This window comes from Antedon mediterranea, chromosome 5 (genome assembly GCF_964355755.1).
Source record: "Antedon mediterranea chromosome 5, ecAntMedi1.1, whole genome shotgun sequence".
NCBI lineage: Eukaryota > Metazoa > Echinodermata > Crinoidea > Comatulida > Antedonidae > Antedon > Antedon mediterranea.
The window spans coordinates 16,144,902-16,171,632 of NC_092674.1; the positions used below are offsets into that span (position 1 = coordinate 16,144,902).

Sequence of the window (26,731 nt, forward strand, 5' to 3'; positions counted from 1 at the left end):
ATCAGTGGCAACACACTCATTAGTAGTGCGTCAACTTAAACTACATACAAATAAACGTTATAAACCAAACAAATTTTAAATGTACATTCAGCGATACATACATAAACATTAAATGCAATAGTAACAAAAAAACAAAACAATTGGTAAATAATAAACAAAATAAGAATAGGCCTAAACAAAATTAAATTAGCAACAATGCAAATTAGCTCTTTTTTAACTCAGATCTTTTTGCCCAGGCAACTTTAAGAAAATCTTTACAATATTTGTCAAATGCTGTCAATACAGCATTACTAAGGTCCATGTTAATATTCCCCCAAAAACTAAAATTGGTTTTTATTAACATTAGCATTTATAAAATTGTCCCATGTTGCAGACTCATCCAAAATGTCAAGGTCATTATTTAGCTTTACTAATTCAATCTCTCTTATAGTGCTAAGAGCTTGGCAATTAAATGAAAAATGTTGTATATTTTCTATTTCACCACTCTGACATATAGTGCACTGGCCAGATATTTCTTCTTAGACCAATTACAGGTTCGTCCATCAAGAGGTAAAGTGTTCGATCTTAATTTAAATTTTAAGCTTGCACCTGTGAAATTGGTTTTATAATAGGGAGATAACTCCAAGGCTAGGACTTTCTTTTAGAATTTTATTTTTAAATTGATCTGTAAGATCATTTCCCACTTTAACCTTTGCTTTGACATTACTATATAAGCATTTGATGATTTGCCACATAGACCGGCAGCCCAGAGACATTTGGTTAGATGAGCTAGGTACCAATATCTGACTATTTAAGTGTGTTGGGGGTCACTTGAAGTCAATGAAAATGGGAGTCTGCCGGGTACTCCCTGCTGCGTCTAGACCCAGGGGACCCCGAAAGGTGCTAAAAAATTGGCCCAGGTTAGATGAGAGAGATACCACCTAATTTTACCACCATGGGATGCCCATTGGCATCCTTATACCAGTATCACAAACGACAGACTTTTTGTCTGCTGCAATAGGCCCGCCAGAAAAATTTCTTGTACACGTTAATATGTTGTTGCTGAGATAATTTCCTTCCGAAATTACTACATTCGAGTTTGATTTTGAAACCGTCAACATGTTAAAAATTGGAATAAATAGCGGGTCCCGTAATTTCACCTATTCTACACTGTATGTGAATGTGATATGTATACAGATTATACTGTGTATACTTTATGACACAAAATAACAGAATTCAGCAATAACAACATATCATATTCTTCAGTTCAGGTCATAATGCCATAATCTTTTTCTGTGTGCAATATTCCAACGTATGACGTGCACGTGGCGTTTGTCGTGCGGATAACTAACTCGTCAAAGTGACGAGTTACATGTCTAGTTTAATTTGTTTATATTGAATGGATAATCAGATGTCCATAATACATTACCATACAGAACATGTGGTTGAAGAATAGTGTTATAGAGAGTAATGAGGATGTGTAGAGGGAAAATATGTGTTAATTTACAGAATAAACTGGTCAATTACTTTAGATACTTTACTTTAGTCCATCTTACATGTTCATTTATATATACACCAAGAAATAAAGTAGAACTCTTTCGATCAACACATTTACCATTAATTTGTAAGAAAAGGTCAGTATTAACAATGTTATATAAGGAATTAATATCTTTGTGAGAGAAAATATTTGTTGTAGCATCAGCAAAGGATATGACCCGAAGTATTCACTTGATCTAGAAAGGTTGTTTACATAAATTAAAAATAAGAGGGGTTTTTAGACTGATCCTTGTGGCACACCGCAAGTCGCATACCTCACTGATGATCGAGATGAACCTAAATCAACATATTGACTACGATTTTTTAAATAACTTTCAAACCAACTTAGAACTACTGGCCTAACTCCATAATTAGATAATTTACGAAAAAGGATAGAGTAACTTATGACATCAAATGTTTTTGATAGATCAATGAATATAACTAGTAAAAACTTATTATTTTCAAATGAGTCAATAATGTTTTGTACAAGATCGAGGATGGCATGAGAAGTTGATACTTAAGAGAGATATGGGACAATAATTTGAAACGTGATCTTTTGCACATTTTTAATTCTGGAAACACTTTGGCCTTTTTAAAAAAATTAGGAAATGTGGCAAATGAAAAAGAACAGTTAATAGCATGTGTAAATGGATTGATTATGGAAGTACTGTACTTGCTTCAACATTATCACTCCCTGATCCTTTGTTAGGGTTTAAATTGTTAACATCGGCAGGGGTTCGAGGCTCACTCACTCCATGGTTCTGGTGGTAGAACGAGTCTTCTCGGATAAGGACTATAAACCGTAGGTCCAGTGTACACAACTTGCTCGTGTGCACTTTAAAGAACCTAGTACATCTTTCGAGACGAGTAGGGGGTTACCCCGGTGTACTAGTACATCACGGCCACTGATCACCAACTGGGCCCTCTGGGAGATCAGTCTTTGACTGAAGAGGTCACCCAGTATATAAAGATAAAACAAACAAACAAACAAACAAACAAACTATATTTAAAACCTCATCTTGAGTTACAGGACTTACAAAGAACGAGTTGAGCATTGGGTTAGGTAAGTAGGACATTGGATCAATTTGTGATACAGGCATTTATTTTTGTAAAAGAAAACAGCAATGACACAAAAATTAAAAATATTTAGTGAAAATCATACTTAAAGCAATAATGTAACATTAAAAAGGATCAAATTAAAAACCTTACATAAAATAAATATGTTTTTTGTGCAATATTCAAAATTAAAACACACCTGAGTAGATTCTTGTCATTTGAGGATTTGTGGGTCACATGATATTCAACTACTCCATTGAACACTTACGCCACCGAGAGTGCAATTCCATTATATGTGTACCCACAATCCTGCAATCAAATGACAAGAATCTATTCAGGTGTGTTATAAAGTTATTTAATAAATAGTATTAAAATAAGTTTTCAAATAAAATAAAATGAACCCGTTATACTTTATATGGCATTCTTCATAACATATAGTATTTAATAGTTTGAAAAGCATCATTGCTTTTGTATGTTAACTTTGTTGTTTTTTATCATTAATTTTCAATTGACATAAAAGATGGTCTATTGTGTCTTCTCTTATTTCAACAAACCGTTGCAGCTCTGAACAAAAGATGAACATATTTCCAGATAAGATATCAAACCACATGGCATGGAGTCTGACTTGACCCTTACACAGTTGATGTTTGATGAACTTGTGAGTGGAAAGATTAAGAAGTTGTTGCAGAGTATTAACCTATTAACAAAATAAATAATGTCAGTGGTACAGTATTATAATACAGGCTACGGCCTAGGTCCTAGGAATCCTAGCACTACTAAGAGGCCAGTCTTCATTCAGATAATTTAGGATGTTGGCTAGGTCTAGCCTTAGGTTACTCTTAAGGTGTTTCCAAGTTGCACTTTCATACCGGTCAATGAATTAAAATAGTACCGCACAAGTTTATACAATTTGTGAAGAGTTAGTCTACTGGTGGGATTTCCCACCCATGTTGACATTAAAATGAAATCAAAAACTGCCTAGTGTTTACCAGCTGATACCCAACGAGGTATAATGATAAAAAGGTTTTAAAAAGAAAACAGAAACTGCGCAATAAGTTACCTGAGAAAGTCTGTCAATTAAGGTCAATTGTTTTTCAGGATCTATAAATGCATTAAAAGACAAGTTAGGAACTTCACTCTCAAAATACAATGCAGCTGATTTACGTTTACTGAGATCCTCAAACTTAACCAATGTAGGATTTCCTATTTGAAGAAGATATCGACTAACAAGAGAATCGGAATCAACTCCATCATCCTTGGATTTCGCATGTGACTGTGAGTGTACTGCATGTAATGCATTCATTGCCTGTGAGAACAAAAAAGTTACTCATTATTTGTACAATCTGTGCTGAACAATAAATTGGCTGGCTGGGGGTCCACCATTCTAGTTGGTTATCCGCAACTTTGGTTGTCAGGATCTTTTTTTTCCACTTTATTCTTCTTTCTTTCCACGATTTTTGTGCACAGCCTATCTCAAAAACTTGTTGTAACTTTACCACAATTCAAACCTTTATCTGAAGATGTTGTAATAAGGTTTCCATTAACGCCCAAGTTGCGCTGCGTAACGTATGTGTGATTTTATGAAATTTTATGATTGATCATGAATTCAGAACGATAAGTCATTTTTATTGAAACTTAATAAAATCATAATTTATATAAGGGTCAACTTTGTATGGAATAAAAATGGCTTATTACACAAGAAATTACACGCGCACACACAATTAAAATCTTATATTTCGAAAAATCAATTTCTCATTTTGAGCATTTCAAATTTTATATTTTTACATTGCATGCACATTTGCGCACGCAGCTCATAAGCAGCATGGAAAGGTCGTTTTTGCAATTTGTTTTTTTTATACTTTCTGTAGTAGATTGCATTCATTTTGAGGAACTTTAATTGCAAAATAACAACGCACGTGTACTTTAATAATCATGTGTAAAAAAAGGGGTAACTAATGCAAATTTGTGAAAAAATATACTAATTTTAAATCACTTTAATTACCCCTATTTTTTATTTAAAATGTATTATGGAAGCTGATGAGTTTTAGATATAATTTCATGTAAAATTTGTACCTACCGGATGTTCTGACATCACCATATGGCCACTTGAATTTAAAAAATAGAATTGTATAGAGCGCATTGCGCTAATGCGTTACTCGTTTTTTTTTCTAGATTTAAATACATGTTCTTGATAAATCAATTTTCTTTCACATGAGTTACAAAAATTTTAATTTTTATTATGTTATCATATAAAAAAATTAGAATAACGTGAGTTACTTAATTTAAATATCGATATGTTATAGATCATCAGAATGATAAGTTTAACCCACATTATTAAAGCTTACTATAAAAGCTGTTGAATTGTAGATATGAATTCATGTAAAAATGTTGTCTATCGGATGTCGGATGTTGAATTCAAAAAGTCGGATTTTTATCTCTTTCGTAAAAGTTTGTCGCGTTTGAAAGAGTGTCTTGCTTTTACGTGCCAGAAATTCTGCAATTTTTTATGAATGTAATTATTTAGATAATTATCTTCTAAAATTATTAACTTCATGTTTCATTTTGATGACGTCATCATGTTAAAAATTGGAATAAAAGATTGGTCTCGCAATTTCTTCTATGCTACACTGTATATTATTATATACAGTGTATTCTGTAAAAATACTGTATACTGTATGACTGTGTGAATCTGTTCATTTGAATAACAAGACACAAAAGGGAAACTCCCAAATCGACATTTACTGTGTGAATCTGTTCATTTAAATAACGAGACACAAAGGGAAACTCCCAAATCGACATTTACGTACTGGTGAATCTGTTCATTTGAATGGCAAGACACAGAAAGGGAAACCCCCAAATCGACATTTACTGTGTGAATCTGTTTGAATAACAAGACGCAGAAAGGGAAACCCTCAAATCGACATTTACTGGTGAATCTGTTCATTTGAATAACAAGACAAAAAAGGGAAACTCCCAAAATCAACATTTACTGGTGAATCTGTTCATTTGAATAACAAGACACAGAAAGGAAAACCCCCAAATCGACATTTACTGGTGAATCTGTTCATTTGAATAACAAGACAGAGAAGGGAAACCCCCAAATCAACATTTACTGGTGAATCTCTTCATTTGAATAACAAGACACAAAAGGGAAACTCCCAAATCGACATTTACTGGTGAATCTGTTCATTTGAATAACAAGACACAGAAGGGAACCCCCCAAATCGACATTTACTTGTGAATCTGTTCATTTGAATGGAGGGACACAAAAAGGAAAAACCCCCAAATCTACATTCACTGGTGAATCTGTTCATTTGAATGGCAAGACACAAAAAGGAAAACCACCAAATCGACATTTACTGTGTGAATCTGTTCAGAAAATGTTTTTCTTTATGTGATTTCACATTTAAAAAAACCTCACATGGACTATAATGCGTCACTTTTCAACAGTGTTTATAGCATAGACTAACACATTTGTTTGATCTCACTGTTAATGCAGTCTTTCAGTTTCTTTTGTCTGTGTTAAATTTCACATACTAACCTTACAATCAGAATGACCTAGTACAACAACATCTTGAACTTTTACTAAATTACAAGCCATATCCAAAGCTGCTGGTCCTTCTAAACAATCACATTTGGAAGATAAATTATTTGGGGCAATCATATTTCCTGGATTACGAACATAAAATACATCACCAATGTCTGTTTGGGTAAATCTTGTTGGCAACATCCGGCTGTCCATGCAAGTGAATACAAGAGCTATTGGCTGCAAAACGAATTATGGAATGTATTGCTAAATTATTAGTAATCATTGCCAGCCATATTTTAGTTGGTAAAATCAATTTAAAATAATTATTTAAACTTACCTTTGGGTGATCAGTAACTGCCTTCATTTTCTGCACTATCCCAGGTTTCACAGTTGTCCTATACTTCATTACACCTTGTAAAATCTTTTTAATTCCCATATTCAAATTGTCAGTTCAACAATCACTATTTAAAAAATAAGGTCTAAAATAATGCTAGTTTGTTAGCTGTCAATTGTAAATGGAGGGGAAAAGGTGGAATTTTGGTCAACCAATGGTGCATGTTTAGTATTTTCAATCAACACGGATTAACGCATCAAATTCCTCGTTTTCTTTCTATGTGCAAGGTTGACCATGTTCCATAATTATTGTCTTATCAGCACCAAGTACAAGGTGAACACGCTGATAGAAAACACGGTCAATCATTCTGATTGAAAATAGTAAACTACATGCACATTTTTCCATGCTAATAGCCACTTTCCTTTAACTCAACAGAAATAAGAGGATCTGTATTACAGAAATGAGGATCGGAGAGTTAAAAAAGTTATCTATTTAGTCTGTTTATCCCCCGTCTGAATCCGCGCCAGATTATATCCATCCAAATAATTTCAGAAACTTAAAAATAAAACAAGAAACATTTTGATATACAGTATGCAGTACACCACGTATATTTAGTTCTGAAGAACTGTTGAATTTCTCGACTTTTTAATCAATATATTTTGATTTGATAATCCTGAGGAGTGAGAATGATCAAAGTACTGTATATTGATCGAAATGCAATGGCGTAATATAGAGACCTGAGGCCCCTGGTTTAGGAAACTAAGTGGCCCTCCAACGTTGAGGAGGGCATTTTTAGACTTTTTCAACATATTTTAATGCCTATTTTCTTCTCTAGGTACTGTACTACTCAGGGGCCCCCATAAGCTCCGGGGGCCCCTGGGTTCAACCAGTTAGTCCTCATAGCCATTACGTCACTGTAGAAATATCGAGAAACTCAACAGTACTTTTCAGAACTAAATATATGTGGTTTACTGTAAACTTTTTACAAGGATTTTCAAAAAACACAATACTTCGCATCGTAGGGTTTTATGATATAATATGTTATCAAGTACATGCTAACATAATATTTAATATTATACAGATATTGACTGCTTAGAGGTTAAATATAAGATTTGACATCCCCGAGGGAATAATATTATTTTCGAGGGAATATATATTTCCCAAAGCGCCAGCTGAGGGAAATATATAACCCTTCTCATTCTCACCGATTTTCTCATCTTTATCGTTAATTAATTAAATTTCAGTATATAACCGGGTGGTTTAGAATTCATGTTCTGCGCCTGATGTGTTTATATATAATATATCTCTTCAGATATCCCACTTCGTGAATAAAAATATTGTAAAGATGAGGGTATATCAATTTGATCTCTGGTGCGTGTGTGTACCGTACCATGTCTAGAGTGTTAAGGAGGTGCGATCCAATCGAGTTCCAACAATACCATAAAAGCCTCAGTGGTCTCAAATGGTTAGGACATCAAGCAGAAGATTCCGGGTTCAAATCTCGGTTGGGGGGACTTTTTCTTAATAACATGTACTCGACATCATTTTATATCATAAAACCGTATCAGGCGATCTACCTGGCGATACCGATTAGCATTACCGTACACGGCAAAACTTATTTATGTCGCTGGCTTCGTTCACAACAACTACTGCAGGCCTGGGTAGGCTAGGCGGTTCCAGGATGATTTGGCCCTGAGACGATTCGGCCCGGGACTATTCGGCCCACTTTTGGTGGGACGGAACATCCCACTTTGTGTTTTTAAAGGTGTAACAATCCGTATTTTATTGATATTGACAATTTTGATATAGCCCAATATAAAATAAATTACTAAAAAAACTTAATATATTTTATATTTATTAGGCCTACTTGAATCGTCTTAGGGCCGAATCGTCCCGCTACCAGGCTAGGCCTACGCCCTAGCTAGCTAGGCCTACTAACTAAAAGAATACCCAACTAAAAAAGGTTAGGCCTAGGCCTACAGTAGGTCTGGGCTAGGCCTAGTAGTAGGCCTAGCTAGGCTAGTTTAGTTAGATTATTAAATGTTGGATGGTAATGCGTATAGTTTCCCCAAATCAATAATATTTATTGTCCACCATCATAAAAGATTTGTAGTGTATTGTAAATAAATCCAGATGGAAGACGTACATACCGGAAAATAGGCTAGCTAGGCCTAGGCTAGTTAGGATGCCTCTACTACTAGGCCTAGGCTAGTACTAACTACTGGGAACTATGGCCTAGGCCTCCTAGTACTAGCCTAGGCCTAGGCCTAGTAGTAGTAGGTGAATCATGTGCGAGTCCTACAGTTACACTAAACTTTACACCACCAGATAGTAGTAATACCACCAGATACCAGATACCACCAGAACAACAAATCCTACCACCAAAGAGCAGTCACCTGTTTGGAATTGATTATTAATAGTATATTACAAGTTTCAAAGGTTAATTTCTCACCGTCGCAATTCCAGAATCGAGTGCGTTCGATCTTTATAAATAACAGTAACGAAACGAACGCATTGTATTCAGCGGTTAACTTTGGTCAAAAAATCACTATAACATTTTCAAAATAAATAACGCGTTTGTTACTCAGTCAACTGCTCTCACAGAATTTATTTGGTCAAATAAAATCAGAAATTCTTTTTGTACACTTTATTTAAAAATAAATAACAAACTTAATGCAACATCAGTTGCCAGTGGAGCACAGTGATATAGAATAGAAAAAAGTCACTGAATTTTAATATCATTTCGTATGTTAATAGTTAATACACTGTGCTCAAGTGGACCCAATTTGGCGAAAGGAGAGCACAGTGATATAAAATATAGAAATAAGTCATTGAATGTTTATATATTTTCGTATGTTAATACACTGTGCTCAAGTGGACCTAATATTTGGCGCCAGTGGAGCACAGTGATATAAAATGGAAAAAGTCACTGAATTTTAATATCTTTTCGTATTACACTATGCTCAAGTGGACCCGATTTGGAGCCAGGGGAGCACTGTGATATAAAATAGAAATAGCCTAAGTCACTGAATTTTAATATCTTTTCGTATGTTAATACACTGTGCTTACGTGGACCCAATTTGGCGCGCGCGCCAGTGAGCACAGTAATATAAAATAGAAAAAAGTCACTAAATTTTAATATCTTTTCGTCTGTTAATACACTGTGCTCAAGTGGACCCAATTTGGCACCAATGGGAGCACAGGGAAATAGTCACATACAAAAACATCGAGAAAAAATACTTCTGGAATTTAAAAATATTTCATTCAAACTTGGTATATATGTTCAATATCGGTTACTCCATCAGTAAACCAAAAGAAAAAATGGTTTCAAGCCACATCAGTGATTTTAATAACTTGCCTTCGCTTAAGATAATACTTATGAAAAAACATACAATTCCGACACATATATTATGTTAAACTGTAATAATGATTTTGACAACAAAAAAAACGGTTAGGAATTCGATTTTTTCCCTGTAAATTGAGCAACTTAAATTAAATATATATATATATATATATATATATATATATATATATATATATATATATATATATATATATATATATATATATATATATATATATATATATATGGTATTATCACAGATTTTCATCCACAAGATCTCATTCTCTAAAAAAAAAATACTCCTTGATATATATATATATATGTATATATATATCAAGGAGTATTTTTTTTTAACAAAAGAAATGTTCGTATGTTAATACACTGTGCTCCAGTGGATCCAATTTGGCGCCAGTGGAGCACAGGGAAATAGTCACATACAAAAACTTCTAGAAAAAATATTTATCGAATTCAAAAATATTTCAAACTTGGTATATAAGTTCAATATCGTAACTAACATACAAAAAGATATTAACATTCAGTGACTTATTTCTATTTTATATCACTGTACTCCACTGGCTCCAAATTGAGTTCACTTGAGCACAGTGTATTAACATACGAAAAGATATTAAAATTCAGTGACTTTTTTCTATTTTATATCAATGTGCTCCACTGGCTCCAAATTGGGTCCACTTGAGCACAGTGTATTAACATACGAAAAGATATTAAAATTCAGTGACTTTTTTCTATTTTATATCACTGTGCTCCACTGGCTCCAGATTGGGTTTACTTGAGCACAGTGTATTAACATACGAAAATATATTAAAATTCAGTGACTTTTTTCTATTTTATATCACTGTGCTCCACTGGCTCCAGATTGGGTTCACTTGAGCACAGTGTATTAACTTACGAAAAGATACTAAAAATCATTGACTTATTTCTATTTTATATCAATGTGCTCTCCTGGCTCCAAATTGGGTCCACTTGAGCACAGTGTATTAACATACGAAAAGATATTAAAATTCAGTGATTATTTTTATTTTATATCATTGTGCTCCCATGGCTCCAAATTCGGTCCACTTGAGCACAGTGTTATTAACATACGAAAAGATATTAAAATTCAGTGACTTATTTCTATTTTATATCACTGTGCTCCTCACTGGCGCCAAATTGTGTCCACTTGAGCACAGTGTATTTACATACGAAAAGATATTAAAATTAGTGACTTATTTCTATTTTATATCACTGTGCTCCACCGCCGGTGCTAAATTTGGTCCACTGGAGCAGTTACCGTAGTACTATTTCTAATTCGGAAGTAAATAAAGGCATAAATGGCGCTCCGTAGAAGTAGATCGTCGAAATGACGCTCTGAAAAAAGGGAAAATACCTCCGATGATGGTGGTGGATGGGTGTCACGGTACGATGTGGAGCTAGAGAGAGGGAGGAGAGACGTCGTACGTGGATAAATTCAATTGTCTCGTTAAAAATCCCAGTTTTTGTACGACGCAACATCAATCAATGGTCTTTCTAGTACTGAAAGTTATATTAAGATATGAAGTTGCTAATGTCACAGACGGTGTCGGTTTCTAGTAGTACTAGCCTAGCCTAGGCCTAGTAGGCCTGGCCTGGTACTGGCCTACTACTAGGTCTAGGCCTACTACTACTAGGCTAGGCTAGGCCTGGCCCTAGGAGTACTAGGCCTAGGGTTAGGCCTAGCCTACTAGTAGTAGGCTAGGCCTATGCCTATCCCGAGGTAGTGCTACCCGAGGCCTAGTACCTTACTAAATGATTACCCTACTAAATACTACGGTTACTAGGGAGAGGGGCCTAGTACTAGGCCTAGCTAGGGAGCTAGCTAGGCCTACTACTAACTAGGCTAGGCCTAGTACTAGCCACCACTCTCTAGGCTACTATATTTTTATAGACTAGGCCTAGGCCTAGCCCTAGTAGTAGTAGTACACTACAGTAGTTCGGCTATCCAGGGCCTAGCCTAGCTAAGCCTTGGCGGCTTTTTAGTTAGGTCTAAGTAAGAGTAAGACCACCCATCCCAATTTCCCAGCACAGATCGTCGTATTTTATATTAATAATTAGGCCTCATAAATACTTTTATGAAGAAGAATCACATAAAAACTAACAAATAATCCTTTAAATTGATGATTTTACAGACGTATTTCTCGTACACTGTTCGTGAATTTCGCATACCGTACTCAAAGTTCAATATTTTGTTTTTATGGAGCGCCAAAAGAGCAACTATAATAGAGGGTTAAAAACTCTGTTGAATGCATCTACTTTTAATGCATTTATTATGGAAATAAATGTTTAATTTCAATATAATTTGTCAATAAAAATTCTGTAACATGTTACTGCTGATAATGTGCAGTTTTCAAAGAATATCGATCAATCAATATCAAGGATATAATTTCGATCATTGAGTTATAAACACTACATGTTATAATGATAAATTTGTTGATTTTTATTCATTAAAAGTTAGCAAAAACCGTGTACAATATCAACAGTAACATTTTAGTTAGATTTTCGTGCTACAGAAGCCATCTTGCAGAGATGAAAAACAGTCGTGACCAGCCGAGCAGAAAAAACAAAAATAACATAGCGTTTTCAGTGGATTTTAGGACACTATGTTGATTGAAAAATCGTACCTTCTGTACGGAGGGTTGTATGAGAACAAAAATTACTGTAAAATTTTTTTTAAAGATCGCCCTACATAACTGTATGATTGAAAAAAAATGTTTTCACGGCATTTTAGTGTTTCTTCGATGGATTGGTGGCGAAAACATTTTTATAATTTACCAACCGATTTGAATCACGACTGAAATGATTTGTTACCAACTAGGCTACCCTCTAGTCTACTACTACTGGTAAGCTAGTCTAGAATAGTCTGGAGACATTTCTTTTTTTTGGGTGATGGTAAAATGCATTAATTAAATTAATAAATCAACAACATAATTAATATCAAGTGATAAAATACAGTAAAAATGCTTGGTAAATTGTAGATCATGAAATAAGTCAATGAATCCTAAGCTACAAATATAGAAATATACTGTATCTAATAATATTGTGTATTTATGCATGTGGCTGAGGCGTTTATTGGAGGGCGAGTTTTTCCTAAAAGATGTTTTATGAGGGTTTGGGGCGTTTATTTGAAAACTGTAAATACAGTATGAACATTTTGTTAATTGCAGGAAATGGAAGCTACCTTTGTTGTATGCTTATGAAAGGATCATGATAAAATTGTAATTCCGTTTAGAATCTACCTTTAGGATGACATCTAAATTATTTTTAACACTCATTGGACAGCTGATGTTGGGGTTTGTATTTTCCAATAGTTTAAAGGTTAAGCCAGTTATAAAAGACCTGGCTAATCATGAATTAAAACTGTATAGAGGGCGCTCGTTCCTCGAAAAGCTTCAAGACAAAGGACATACAGCATGGCTGGAAAACTCTTGTGAAAATATTCTTGGACTTCTTTTAATGAAGAAAAAAGTGATAAAAAAACTGGATATTGCAATTAGTGAAGTTAAACAAAATCAGGAAATTGAGGCACCAGAAAGGCAATTTCAAGTACATACCTTTGAGATATTTCAAAAAGAGTTAAATGAGAGTGAGAATTCAATATTTATGGCAATTAATTCTTTGAAAAGAGACTTGGAAGGAGATTACAAAGACATAATTAACATAAAAGACAGTAGTCTTGAGAGACTTGAGGCATTAAGAGAGGCAACTTTAAGAGAGGAACAAGAGTTTAATGACTTATTGGCAGCTGAGAAGCATCAAGTTGAATATCAATTGCATTTAAAACAACTAGGAAATAAATCTTTTGGAGACAATCGAACAAAAGTTGATTTTATCTTGGATGAGATTTTGGCAGAGGTTGCTATAGCAGCAGATAATCTGGAAAATCGTATTGAAGATCATGCATTTGATCAATCAAAGCAGGTAACACAATTTTTGTTTGATAATAAACTAATAATGATTGTATATCATAAAACACAATCCATACTTTCACTAGAGATTCATTTAAGGCCCTGTTCACACTGATCAAGTGTTTTATTTATTGTAGTATTGGTACATTTTGTTATAGTTTGCTATCACGGTATCATATTTTAAAAGGCAGTGGGAAAACAATTTAGGTCATGAATATGTAACAATAATAGTCATGAATGTCGGAACTTCCGTTCTGTGTCTGAATTTATCAATAATCAAATATGCACTGTATCCATTTTAGTCACGTGTAACCCGACACTACAGCTCACTATGTTGGTCGGTAAAAACTTGAGCACATGACTGCAGCCATATACAGTATATAGCCTTGTTTACCATTGTTTTTAAATTAATTTGAAAGAATCAAGAGTTTGTTCCAAGAAAGGATGCAACAAAAGAAAAAAGTGACCTTGCAATCAGTGTGAATATAGCCTAGTCCTGAATATTTCAAGCCAAATGTTTTCTCTCGGTGACCAACTACCAACTTTTCACTCCCAAATGTTGGCAGGTATCCAAAATGGCACCAAATTGGACCAGTAGGTCAGAAATAAACGAAGAATGAATTGCACTGTATACAGAATCATCAATCATAATATCAGAATTGGCACATTCAAAGTTTTCATTATATATCTGTAGGTACGAGGTGCTTTTATTGAAGCAGTTGTTCGTTTAGATGAGAATGGTAGAAATATGAATAATTCAAATACACGACACAATCATCAAGATATTATGAGTTTGTTGGTTGACACTAATAATAATCAGTATGTTTTAACTAAACCTAAAGATACAACAGTTCCCCATGAAGACCATCATTTCATTCAGGTAAACAAATTACTTTGATGATTATTATTATTTGACATTTCAAGCACAATCTTGCCAGGAACAAGAAAAGGTTAATTGAAGTATTTTTAATGATTATATTTTTGTATGCCAAAGTTCAAAAAGATATTTATAAATTAAATCGGCAGTCCAAAAAAATGCCTTGCTTACAGTAAAAACTAGTTCGTGTCCGTGAACATAGATAGGCTTTGAAGAATATAAAAAGTATACCTGGCTAGCTACTCAACTGATTAGAGATAAAATAAACCATCTCGGCCAAAGTCAAGTCAAAGTGAACTCAACCACAAATTAATAGGTCAAATCGGCCCCAATAAAGTATAGAATGAAAAAGTTGCAAACAAAGAGCATGGGGAATATAGCTGTTCAAGAAGACTTTTAAATGAATAATTTTAGACTAGGAACAAAAATAATAAAGAATAACTTTATACTACAATAAATAAATATTTATTATTTTTCTTATACGTATACCGAAGTTTATGTGAGACCACGGTGACTTGAGTTGCCGTGGGGATGAGTTGAAACAACTTGACTTTGGCCGCGATGGTTTAGGGACGACATCCGACATCCTAACCTACAACAGATTATTTGCAAATTCAAGTTTTGACAAATTTTGTCAAAAGTCTTTAAAAACATCTTGTTTTTATATGTTTTCAAAATACTGTAACTTGCGTACATTTATGTTTCTGTTTACTAGGATATCATCATTCTTATGATAGTGGCATTTGTCTGTGGATGGCTCTGTAACTCAATTCATTTACCAGCAATGTTTGGCTATATTATGGCAGGTGTAATTCTTGGGTCTTCAGGATTTGGAGCTATCAAGGTACAGTAATTACAAAATAACTATTTAAAATATTTTTTAATTTTTGCCCACTTGTATTAAACAAAAGAAGAAACAATATTGCCATGCATCTAGTTTGGGAATCGAATGGCGAGGTACACACCTTTGGGAGGTGGAACTAAATCTACTGGCCAATTCAAAACTTTAAAAACTAAGCATCTCTATCTAAAGATAGGTTGCCATTCAAAATAATTTGTATTACAAAAATTTTTTATTTCACTCATTTTTAGCTGCCTAGTTTTGTTGGGTTGATAAATGACGAATTTAATTCCAATACTAAAATTGAAAAGTCACTATGGACAAGTTAGGATATCCACCGCGCAAATGTGCACGTCATACGTCAAAATATTGCGCAACGAAAAAAGATTATGCCATTGTGACCTGAAGAAAATAAAATGTTGTTACTGTGCTCTCTATTTTGTGTCTAAGTATATATACAGTATACACTATATACTGTATATACTACATATAGTGTAGCATAGGTGAAATTACCCGCCTTTTATTCCAATTTCATCAAAATGAAAAACGAACATAGCAATTTTGGAAGGGAATTATCTGAGAAACAATTCAGTAATTCATGCATTTGAACATGATATCATCAAAATTTTAAAAATGGTAAATCATGCAAAAGATAATTAATTGACCTAGACAATATCAAAATCTGGGGGAAAATGGAATACGGATAAGTGGAGATGCGCTCAGATATGATCAGCTATGAAGACAAATATCCTATATTTCATATTCAAGTGGCCATACGATGATGTCACAATATCCGGTTAGCCATATATCTACAACTCATCACCTTCCAGAATGTGTAATAAAAATAATTTTCATAATTTTTTTTAAAATACATCATTTTGACAAATTTGTGAACGTTTTCATCAAAAACGTGCGTGAATTGTTTAATTTGAAGTTATCGTATGATGTGATCTTATATCGGAATGGTTTAAAATTTGGTAAACTTTCTGTGAAACATGCCATTTTTTTCATTACAAAGTTAGCGCATGATATAAATTACACTTTTGCTAAGTTTCAATTTACCTATGTTAAATACGCAAATTTTATAAAATCGTGTGTAAGGTCACGTTGCGCAATTGTAAACGACATGAAAATGTTAGCTGCACAACCTCACGTGAATGACGATTTGTTGAGAAAATTACGAAATGTTATGTTTGCAAATTTTAGAGATACGAGAGACACAAAAATTACAGAAAAAATAAAGATCTTTGACAATCACATAACTGTTGCAGATAACCAATTTTATATAACACCTAAATAAATTCCTGTCATTTGATTGGACGAATGTGGGTCACATGGCGTGTAATAGTACGCACTATTAAACGATCGTTTAATAGTACTTTTTTAAACATTTTGTGTACGGAAAAAAAGACGTTTCGCTGATGAAAACAAATTTAGAATACATCATATAATGATGGATTAATGGGTTTAATAAAGACGTATTTTTTCATTGAGCAAATAATAAAAATAATTCTTTACTCCATGGTTTTTAGGGCCTAAGCCTACGAGTATAAAATTAGGCCTAAGTACGATCGTTGTAGATTAATCCTAATCTTGGTTGTATTTTATATGTTTTCAAAAATAAAAAAATACTTCAAATACAATCAAAATGACGCGTCCTAAGAAAACTGCACAAGACGACCTTTACTACGAGTCCGACTTTTCCGATTTAGATTTTGAATTAGAAGATTTAAGCTTTAATTCCGGTGACGAAGATGTGACAGACGAGTTTAATTGTGTTTGTAAAGAAAAAGATGATGCAGAAATGATAGGGTGCGAAAATCCCAAATGTTTGAAATGGTACCATTTTCGTTGCGTTGGAGTAACACAAGACTCTCTACCGAAGGGCCAATGGAAATGTTACGTTTGCACCGAATCCGCCATTTCTACAGATAATTTGCACACCCAAAAACTAAAAAAAGGTAAGCTTTTATGATTGTAAAAAAGTAATGAATTCAACTACAGTATTCTGTTTAGCAGACATATACAAAACTCTTCAAATGTTGATATAAAACTATTAATTAGGCTTATATATTTTATTTGGATTGCCTTTTATTTTACGTGTAAATGAAATAAACTAATAAAACGACAACAAATAAATCAAAAATTTAAAAAAAAAGTGTATTTAAGATTAATTTTAATGGCTAAAAACGTCTAGTATAATAAATGGGGTGGGAAAACATAAGTGGGATATAAGTTTAAGCATGCCGATTTCCACTAATGTTTTGTGAAGCCTATAATTTATTTTCTTTACATTTATTTAGGTAAAATGAAACGCCCCAAAAACGGGTATAGCGGGGACGAGGCATTGGAGTTTGCCAACGAAAATTTACGAACGTCTGTATTGTCAATCAAATCACATCCGATGTTCAGTGGCTCGTTTCCTAACGCCGAAATAGCGCAAGAAATAGCGGCACAGATCTTAACAGATAATATGTCAACATTTGCAGAATTCGCTCGGAAAACAACAAGAAAGTTGTGGACTGTGGTTACCAGCGGTGACAATACATTTTTAGGACCAGAAGCTAATGAATGCATGTTCAGGGAGTTGAATTCACTTATATCTAAGGATGAAGACATTTTTTAACATTGGAAAACATTATGTGGCAGAAAATGTAGAGTATCAGATATACTTTACAGTTATGTGATGAGGACAATGTACGCCAATATTGTGGCTGAACGGAACTGAGTCGAGAAACCGACAGAAACGGATAACCAGGATGAAGATCTACTGACTTCCAAAGACGAACAAGTTATACGGTATGTTGCTGGCTACATTTCATTCGCGTTGATTAAACGGTTTAAAGGCACTAAAGCCTCTTCTCTCTGCCATATGCTCTCATCGTGGAAGGAAGGGGATCCGAAGGAAGGAGTTGAACCTGACGGAGATAACTTCTATACGTATTCAAAAAAATGGATTGACAAGCAAAGTAGAGGGGGACTGTTTAAAGTCAACCATAATGTTTATATCTTCTTTAGGAGGGTAGAAGTTTTGACTAGACGAGTACTACATGTTTCGAAAATATTAACATTCAAATCATTAAGCATGAATGACGAGATAATAAACATTGTTATTAACGACGCTATGATACAACAGTTGTGGTGCGCACTTGTCGACGGAAAGCTCCACGGTGCACCCAGTACACACTTCCTGACGACGGTGATAAAATACTTCGTTAAAATCCGTTGTACTGCGTTTGTCCGAGTAAACATGTTGATACTAAGAAAAAAAGAAGAAACAAAAACAAATAAGTCAGAAAAGCCTCTTAGAAAAAGACTACCTAAAAAGACAAATACAAAGAAATGAAATTAATACGCACAATGATTTTACATAATACTAATAACAATTGAATATAGCACGACATAAATTAGCCAATGTATATTTGGTTTTTCCTTGGCGATAAAATGTTTTCATGTTTTTTTATATATTTTAATATTAGGCTATGATGATGATGTTTTTTTTTTATTTACCAGTTTAATAAAATAAGTACGATGTTATTAGTCTTACTTTACTTCTTTTTCTTGGCCAAAGGTGTTCCATCAAGCAAGTTAGAGACTGATTCACCCTCTCTTCTTGTATTTCCTCTTTTTGCAGCTTTGATGCAACGTCCAGTAGCATGTAAAATTAAATAACTGGGTGATATCTGGATTTGTATTTTGCCCTCCAGCACTGCGTTGTTTAGAAAAATACTGTTCTAACGGATCCTGGTTGAACTTACGACTCAAAATAAATTCTACTCCCGGTATTTCAAGCAACAACTTAGAGAGCTCAACAAAAGATTTCACTGTCAGAATTAAAAAGAAAATTAATTTAAATATTTTTATTTGTACATATATATAAAAATATATATTGTTGTTGACACAATTCAGGCTGTTAACGGGTCACGAACTTAATTATAATTGTTCATACCTGTTATCCGTAAGCCAGTAAGTGTTTGTTCACTAAGCAGCGTTTTGCGTTTCCCGTTCCCACTGTAGGCTGATTTTCCCAGTCGTCGATGTATTTCAAAAACACGTCTGTCAGCCACTGAGAATATAAAATTATCAAATAAATGTCTGAATGTAGGTAGGCTGGCTTATCATTCATGATTACCGTACATATTTGAAAAGCCATTTCTTTTATAACATGAAATAAATTTACTGTACCTACTATAATACAATAATGAGCAAATATAACTGCACTTTGTTTTATTTGAATAAAAAACTAGACATTATGACGAGGACCTACCGTAAAGCGTTCGTCATTGGAGCTGCGGTATGGGTTAAGATCTGGATTTCTTTTATTCCTACCCTCGTAAGAATTCTTAACGTTCAAGCAATCGAAAAAACGATTGAACATCCTAACAAATTGTACCGTTGAGGAAAGCTCGTCATCACCAAGTAGCTCTAAAGCGTTAGCAACAGTGCTACTAAGTACCTGTGAGAAAACGTGTTAAAAAGTATTAAATGTCAAATCAGGATAGTAGGGTCGGTTGTGACATATAGGTTCATTAACATAGCTTTTGATCTCAATACCTGTGCAGCAAGGTACACTCACATCCGCAATGATGGTGTCAAGTAGATATGCTCGTTCTTTAGTTTATGTAAAATTCTTAGTCCAGGAGATTTCTGTTCAAGACCTATATCATGTTCGTAGATTTTTACCAGATGCGACCATTTGATTGGTTTTCCTTTGTTCTGTGGACAAAAGAAGATTATTATTATTTGTTCTACAAAAAATAATGTATTTAACCGGTTTAGATACGGTAACGTATACGGTAACTTACCATTAGCTTTCTTGAAGTTCTGCTGGACCAAGACTTCTCCCAATTGTTTTGTGTTGTCTTTATAAGGTGCGGGACATCCGAGAAGAAATATATATCTCTATCGCGTGCATACAGGTTGACAGTCTTGTATTGCAGTCGGTCGTCGTCAGTGCTGTGTATTTTGAAAAATTTTCTGCAATAACTGCACGGACTTTTAAGCTTAAGAATTCTAGAGCTTCAACAATATTCCAGATAATTGGAAATAGTTGGTCCCCTGTCATTGCTCGACATGGGTAATATGCAATGGGTAGTCGGTGACTCGTAAAGATGCCCATCACCATGATTACTAGGACATGCGTTGCGCATTCACTTTGATTTCGTCCTTCTACTGACATTCGGAACGCTTTGAGTTCTTCATTCAGTGCTCCCAGTTCTGTCATACCGTCGATTTCCCCGGTTTTGTGATTATAAACCATCCCGCTCTTGATGTTCATTTCATCAATAGCAATAACAACATTCTGTTGCCACGTGTTTAAAATATCGGGATTTATACCAGGTACAGCATCTGTAAAGTGCTTGTACCTGCTGATAGTGTTTATGTGTGGTAACACAAGCATCCCACACTTCTTTAAAAATTGGTAAGCGGCAGGAGATTTGGTGTGTAGGGCCATGCATAAGCGCATTATAGCTGGGTGCCATCTTATTCCTTTCTTGTTTTGTAACGCTACTGCCTGCAGTTGTTGTTCAAAAAGTAGTTTTTCTGGAGATCTGTCAGGAAAGTTCAACGAACATTTAGACTCATCTAGAATAGTGCAAAATGCATCGTTTTGTTTGTCGTTTAACTTCACAGATTCCTTGTTTAGCATTTCTGCGATTTCATTTGTTAGTGTCTTGTTCCTTGCTGTGAGACGTTTTTTATCTTTCTTCATGTTCTGTAATCTTTTTTTCTTTTCTTCTTCGGAAAGAACGGAAAACGTCAAATGTGACGATGATTCTGTTTTTAAGAAGTTTTTCGTTCTCTTGCGTGCATACGCCGTCATCGCTCTAACAGTAACATTTACTCCATACACGCGACAAACTTTACATTGGCGACCGGTTGCTACAAAAACTTCGCACTTAACATGGATGATAATGTCATCTTCAACATAGGCAATTTCTTTCCCATTTGTACCCTTAAAAGAAGTTTTCATTTTCAAAGGGGCTGGAATCAGGTTACCACCACATAAAGGCATAGATATGAGATCTAGAAAAGTGCTAATGTTTTCGGTTTCCAAAACTTCTGGTATATCTGAAAGAAAGGCGCAGTTTTTATGATCTATTTTTTTACCTCGTATAACAATTTCCCAGTTACCGTTGCTTTGAATAGAAACGCATCGCTTATTTTGTAAAATGGCTGAATCAAATTCAATTAAAATTAGGCGTTTTTCTTCCTTTACTACAATGTAGCCTCGTTTTATGGATTCAATCTCCAGAACATCGCGGTTTAATGCAGCAGGACCACAAATTAAGCAATCAGAAGACGAATGTGCAATAAACGGCTTAACCTCAATTGAAACTGTTACGTGCATCTTTTTCTTTGCCCTATCACGCCAACTTCGCAATTTTCGTTCACATTTTGAGCATATATAAGGAGGGTGTACACTTTCGTCATCGTTGCTAACATCAATATTCAGCCATTTTGTGATAAGTTCACTGTATTACTCCTTTCTGAAAGGTAATGAACGATTTCGATGTTCCTCAGTCGTACCGTTACATTGACATAGCCGGCAAATATTTGCCAGATTCAATTGATGTAATTCGTTCATTTAAACTGAAATAACGACATAAAAACAGTAATGAGTAGGGGCCTATAAATAATAAATTATTATAAATCTAAATTCTATTTTCTTAAGTTAACAAAATAGGCCTACTTCTAATATTTATTTAGGCCTAAACAGGCGGAATAGCACAAAGACCTTTATCTAATGCAGATTGTTTTACTAACCGCGATGTACTGAACTGTACATAATCCTTTTAAACAATGGCTTATAATTACAAAAGAGCATAGACTATATTTGTAATTGAATTTTAACCAACACATGTAATTTGTAGTTGTTGTTACGGGTTGATACAATGGAGTAACGATTTTTACTCCATGTTGATACTAAACGAATATTCTCGTAATATTTTATACCATATTTCATAATAACGACTATCCGAAAACTAAAACCAATTGATTAATTTCTTCTTTAATAAAATATTACTACTAATACTATTTCTAACGTTATTACAATTATTAAATATTAATAAAAAACGTATTGCTACTATTATTTATATTGTTTTTTATCACTATAGACGCGCCTATGCATTAACCTATTGATAGGCCTACCGGTTAAGGTATGCACTAAATATGTCCATCATTATATGATGCAATTTATTAAATAATAATATATTACGAAAATATAGGCCTACTGTGTAGTAGGCTTGTCCACACATCGTTAAACGATAGATAATTTAGTCCTACAATTTCACTGAACTCTAAGTTTCTGATCGTAAAAACCATATATTTTATGATATTAATTTAATTATACAATATCAGACTAAAATAAAAGAACTAAACAGTCATAATATAGACTGAAACATAAATTAAATGTCATGATAGTAATAAAAATAAGAAATTGTGTCGTTGGAATTCTACTATACGTATATTTTTGAATATTCATGAGCTTAAATTATACAATTTTTTTCATGCGCGCATTTGCGCGCACTAAAATATAATTTTAAAATAAGTTAGTTAGAGTGTTTTATATGCTACAAAATGCACTAGGGTTCGTAAATTAAAAAGTTGTTTAAACGGTAAAATTTCGACTTACCAAATGATACGTCTATGGCTTGATAAAAAATATGATTAATTTGTTAGCTGGTATAAAAACTGCGATATCTCCATGAAAAATTACTCGATTTTTAAACGTTTTTTTCGAGAAAAAAGCTCAAAGAACAATGAACAACTGCACAAAGGTCATGCTTCACTATGATGTATTAGAAACTACTGCGCAGCCTCTGTTTACTTTTCTTGTCACCGATGTCATGCCTGGCTTCTTCCTTAATTAGGGCGTTACGTAATCAGAGCCGACTCTGCAGCGAGCTGCACGGGTAAGCAGGATGTTCTTCAAAGGATCGTTATGGGAAGTTTATTACCCTATGCTTAAGCACTACCGCACAGCGTGATACTAGTTCGATTAACTGGATAGCTAGGCCGAGTTGTGTCTCCTTTTATTCTTTACTCCATGATTCAAATGACAGGAATCTATTTAGATGTTATATAAAACAAATAATGAATGTTTTATATTCGTGTAATGGTACAAATAATGGCATTTGGTGAATGATGAAAGGTTATATTTGTATAATATTGTATTCTTTATAGATTAAAGTATATATTAACTTAAAAAAGGGCAAAACGTTAACAAATCAGCATTTTTAGCGACTTCCGGAGCAGAGCGTTTAGCTGTTGCACTGGCCAAAAATATGTTTGTAATGGGTCAAATATAATTTATAGAAATTTCCCATGGTGCACATAGAGAAAGAAATTAAAATAATTTGGGAAACTGTGCATCAACTACAGTAATATAGTTGATTCAAAATGTAAAAACTGGAAAATTATTAATTTTAGCATTTTTAATATATATTTTGCATTGGGAAACAATTAAACTGCATGTATATGTATTAAGGTAAACTTCTAATTGATTTACACTCTGAAAACCTCCTATGTCATCCCCATTTCATACTGATACAATTTTACTTGTGAAAATGCCAAAAAAAGTTTAATATTATCAATATCAGGTTGAATTTTCATTTTTTTTTAAATTTTCCTTTGTAGGCTGTTGTTCAAGTAGAAACATTAAGTGAGTTTGGTGCATTTTTCATATTGTTTTGTGTTGGATTGGAGTTTTCACCTGAAAAAATAAGAAAGGTATGTTTCTCTAAATAAATAGACATTTTGTCATAACTACTGTTACAGAGGTCCCAACTTGGGAAAGTCCATTCGCAGGAGATTTTGTTGTAAACCTCATTCAATTCGTCGGGGCGTCGAAAGTCAACGCGCAGGGAAGTGAAAATCAACACGCGTGTTGTTTACATCTCTTAATTAACTTAATAATGCAACATAACATGGCATTTAATGATCAGACAAACAAATATACAACTTCTTGAAAACTTGTTATTTACAATATTTACAAATAGCAAGTTTTTTAAGTCTTTCATCCATCATGATCAGTATGTTACATACAATATTTACACATAAGTTGGCTTAATGTTTACATAAGTTTATCCATCAGTATTTTTATATATATTTTTTTTTATGGACACTTCCTCAGTACAAAGAATTAAAAAAATATATATTTTAACTAAAATTCATGACATAACATAATTTAACTTAATTACATAATGTATAATATTCCCACATGATAGTATTGCCCAATAGAATTTAATACATTTTTTTAGGAACAGACCTAGGCCTTCTACTTCTAGGCCCTAGCTACCATTTTTAAACCCAAAAACAATCAAGATTGAAATAAACTATTTCCGTCTTATATGCTACATTAAGCGAATTAACATATTATTTCAGATGAAAAACATTTAGTTTTATATTGTTTTATCCATACATAATTACACTGGCATTAAAGATATAAGAGTAAAATGTAGGCCGTTTATGAGCTATATATTTCGCCGATTTATTATCGCGGGGAAATTCCCCACCAGCGACATCGATCGATCGAGGAGTAGGCCTAGGCTAGAGGCCTAGCGTGCATGCCGGAATGGGTGGATTATTGCTATATAAATAACAAGTTTGAACAAAAGAGCTTACGACAATCTTAGGTACTACTTGCTTGGCGAATCCATACCTTTTAAATCATTTAACAAGTTCGTAATCGGATCGTACAGTAAAACCAAATAACACTGCCTCAACAACCTCGTGCGATCTGTTGTTCTTTGCAGCAGATCAACATTGGTAGAGTCCATTAATTATGAGGGTGTTTAAAAATGTAATAACTATTAAAAACGTGTCTCAACCACTGTGTAATCAAAGCGTTTATTTAGTTAAAACTTGGATCCTCTCAAAATTGATAATCGCGTATTCCGGTTACCACGTGATTGATTCACGGTTGGTTGCACGCTTCTTTTTTTTACACGTCCGGCGTGTAGTACTGTGCATGTTTATATTATTGTTACGGTTTAACAAAGGCAGTGCATACAAATAAAAATACAATAATAGACCACGGAGACTGCATGAATAGACATTGTTTCAACATCCTGCCTCACTTTTGTCTGGTTATTGACTATTGTTGACCTGGGCTGAGCCTGGGTGTAACCGTAAATCAATTTGGCCAAAAATATGGAGAAATTTGAAAATGCGGTAGAAAACGTCGAGATATCGGTAGCACGGTAGATGGGTACTAAAAGCGGTAGACTACCGCGAGTAGCGGTAGACTTGGGACCCCAGCTGTTAGCTTTGGTATTTTTCCATGTAGTTGGTAATGTCATTCGTACAAAGATCACAATTGGGTTCGATGATATAAATAATACACGGTAATAGTACCTGTAGCAAAAGATACTGTAGCCAGGTATAGGTAGGCAATTTTAAAGCAAGGACCAATTGAAAGTATAGTCTGAACAGGGAGTTTAACAACTCCCTGGTCTGAATGCCATCTTGAAATGGGGTTTATTGGATGGACTGCTCGCTATTGTTAAGTCTATGGAGTAATGCTCACATACTGTATGTTTGTTCAGTGCAACTTACAGTATATATATTTTTTTTATATCTCTACCAAGCAACCTTCTTTGTTTTCTACTCTTATTCAGACTCCACCCTGCCTCATTTTGTTGTATTTCTTTTATTCCTGTCCACCCAGGCAGCACTTGCCAACTCTTATACAATGACGTTATCCAGATTCCTTCACTTGCACTGATGAAGGGCTAGTGTTGCCCGAAAGCCCTGCTTACTTTTCTGGCTGTTTTACTTATCATTTTGATTTAGCTTTTCCCTTTTTTTTTGTATCTCTATTGAGATTCAGCCACTGATACCCACAGCATTGTCATTTTTCAGTAATTTGCCTTTGGATTTATATATATGCTGTATATATATATATATAATAAATAAAATAACAGCAGAAAACTTGGTTACTTCATTGTTTTAATCACTACAAATTTGTTTCGTACGACCAGCATGTAGCTGGCCGCACTCTTCATGTGAGCTATGCTCACTGAACCGTAAGAACGAGTTAGTCTCTACTTGTAGACATAGGAAAAAATTCTTACTAAATTTCAGATCCAAATAGTTTATCTAAAACAATAGGCTATTGTATATGACTTCCTGATGACTCACTTCTATTAAGCACTATGAGACAACTGTGTCACTTATGTTTTATATTTCACCTGAAGAGTGTGGCCAGCTACATGCTGGTCGTACGAAACAAATTTGTAGTGATTAAAACAATGAAGTAACCAAGTTTTCTGCTGTTATTTTATTTATTTATGC

The 26,731-nt window shown here is 34.0% G+C and overlaps 4 protein-coding genes across 12 annotated transcripts in view; 2 read left to right on the forward strand and 2 right to left on the reverse strand.

Annotated features, from left to right (window-relative positions):
• Positions 1-132: 132 nt before the first annotated feature.
• On the reverse strand, positions 133-25,343 carry LOC140050427 (beta carbonic anhydrase 1-like). Of its 6 annotated transcripts, none has more exons than XM_072095606.1 (5): positions 25,098-25,343; positions 6,438-6,561; positions 6,113-6,337; positions 3,632-3,877; positions 133-3,268 (listed from the first exon to the last, which is right to left on the reverse strand). In XM_072095606.1, exons 2-5 carry the CDS (start codon positions 6,534-6,536, stop codon positions 3,047-3,049), a joined length of 792 nt encoding a protein of 263 aa, XP_071951707.1. In that variant the 5' UTR covers positions 6,537-6,561; positions 25,098-25,343; the 3' UTR covers positions 133-3,046. The 6 variants fall into 6 exon arrangements, with proteins under 6 accessions (XP_071951707.1, XP_071951706.1, XP_071951704.1 ...); XM_072095605.1 differs by having other exon boundaries at positions 25,061-25,343; XM_072095603.1 differs by lacking the exon at positions 25,098-25,343 and adding an exon at positions 8,887-8,975.
• LOC140050422 (transmembrane and coiled-coil domain-containing protein 3-like) overlaps positions 11,160-26,731 on the forward strand; it is a 48,426-nt gene continuing 32,854 nt past the window's right edge. The window contains exons 1-5 of one of the 4 annotated variants that reach the window (XM_072095593.1): positions 11,160-11,304; positions 12,975-13,728; positions 14,410-14,595; positions 15,308-15,436; positions 24,074-24,166. In XM_072095593.1, the coding sequence (XP_071951694.1) occupies positions 13,054-13,728; positions 14,410-14,595; positions 15,308-15,436; positions 24,074-24,166 (1,083 nt within the window). In that variant the 5' untranslated portion in view covers positions 11,160-11,304; positions 12,975-13,053. Of the gene's footprint in view, positions 11,305-12,588; positions 13,729-14,409; positions 14,596-15,307; positions 15,437-24,073; positions 24,167-26,731 lie in introns of those variants that run through there. The other 3 variants (XM_072095596.1, XM_072095594.1, XM_072095595.1) reach the window with 3 other exon arrangements.
• On the forward strand, positions 17,071-18,968 carry LOC140050428 (uncharacterized). The gene is made up of 2 exons (XM_072095608.1): positions 17,071-17,394; positions 17,737-18,968. The coding sequence occupies exons 1-2, from the start codon at positions 17,082-17,084 to the stop codon at positions 18,057-18,059; spliced, it is 636 nt and encodes a 211-aa protein (XP_071951709.1). The 5' UTR covers positions 17,071-17,081; the 3' UTR covers positions 18,060-18,968.
• On the reverse strand, positions 18,603-22,486 carry LOC140050424 (uncharacterized). Its single transcript, XM_072095597.1, has 6 exons — positions 20,239-22,486; positions 19,988-20,149; positions 19,701-19,889; positions 19,383-19,499; positions 18,981-19,257; positions 18,603-18,692 (listed from the first exon to the last, which is right to left on the reverse strand). The coding sequence occupies exon 1, from the start codon at positions 21,783-21,785 to the stop codon at positions 20,298-20,300; it is 1,488 nt and encodes a 495-aa protein (XP_071951698.1). The 5' UTR covers positions 21,786-22,486; the 3' UTR covers positions 18,603-18,692; positions 18,981-19,257; positions 19,383-19,499; positions 19,701-19,889; positions 19,988-20,149; positions 20,239-20,297.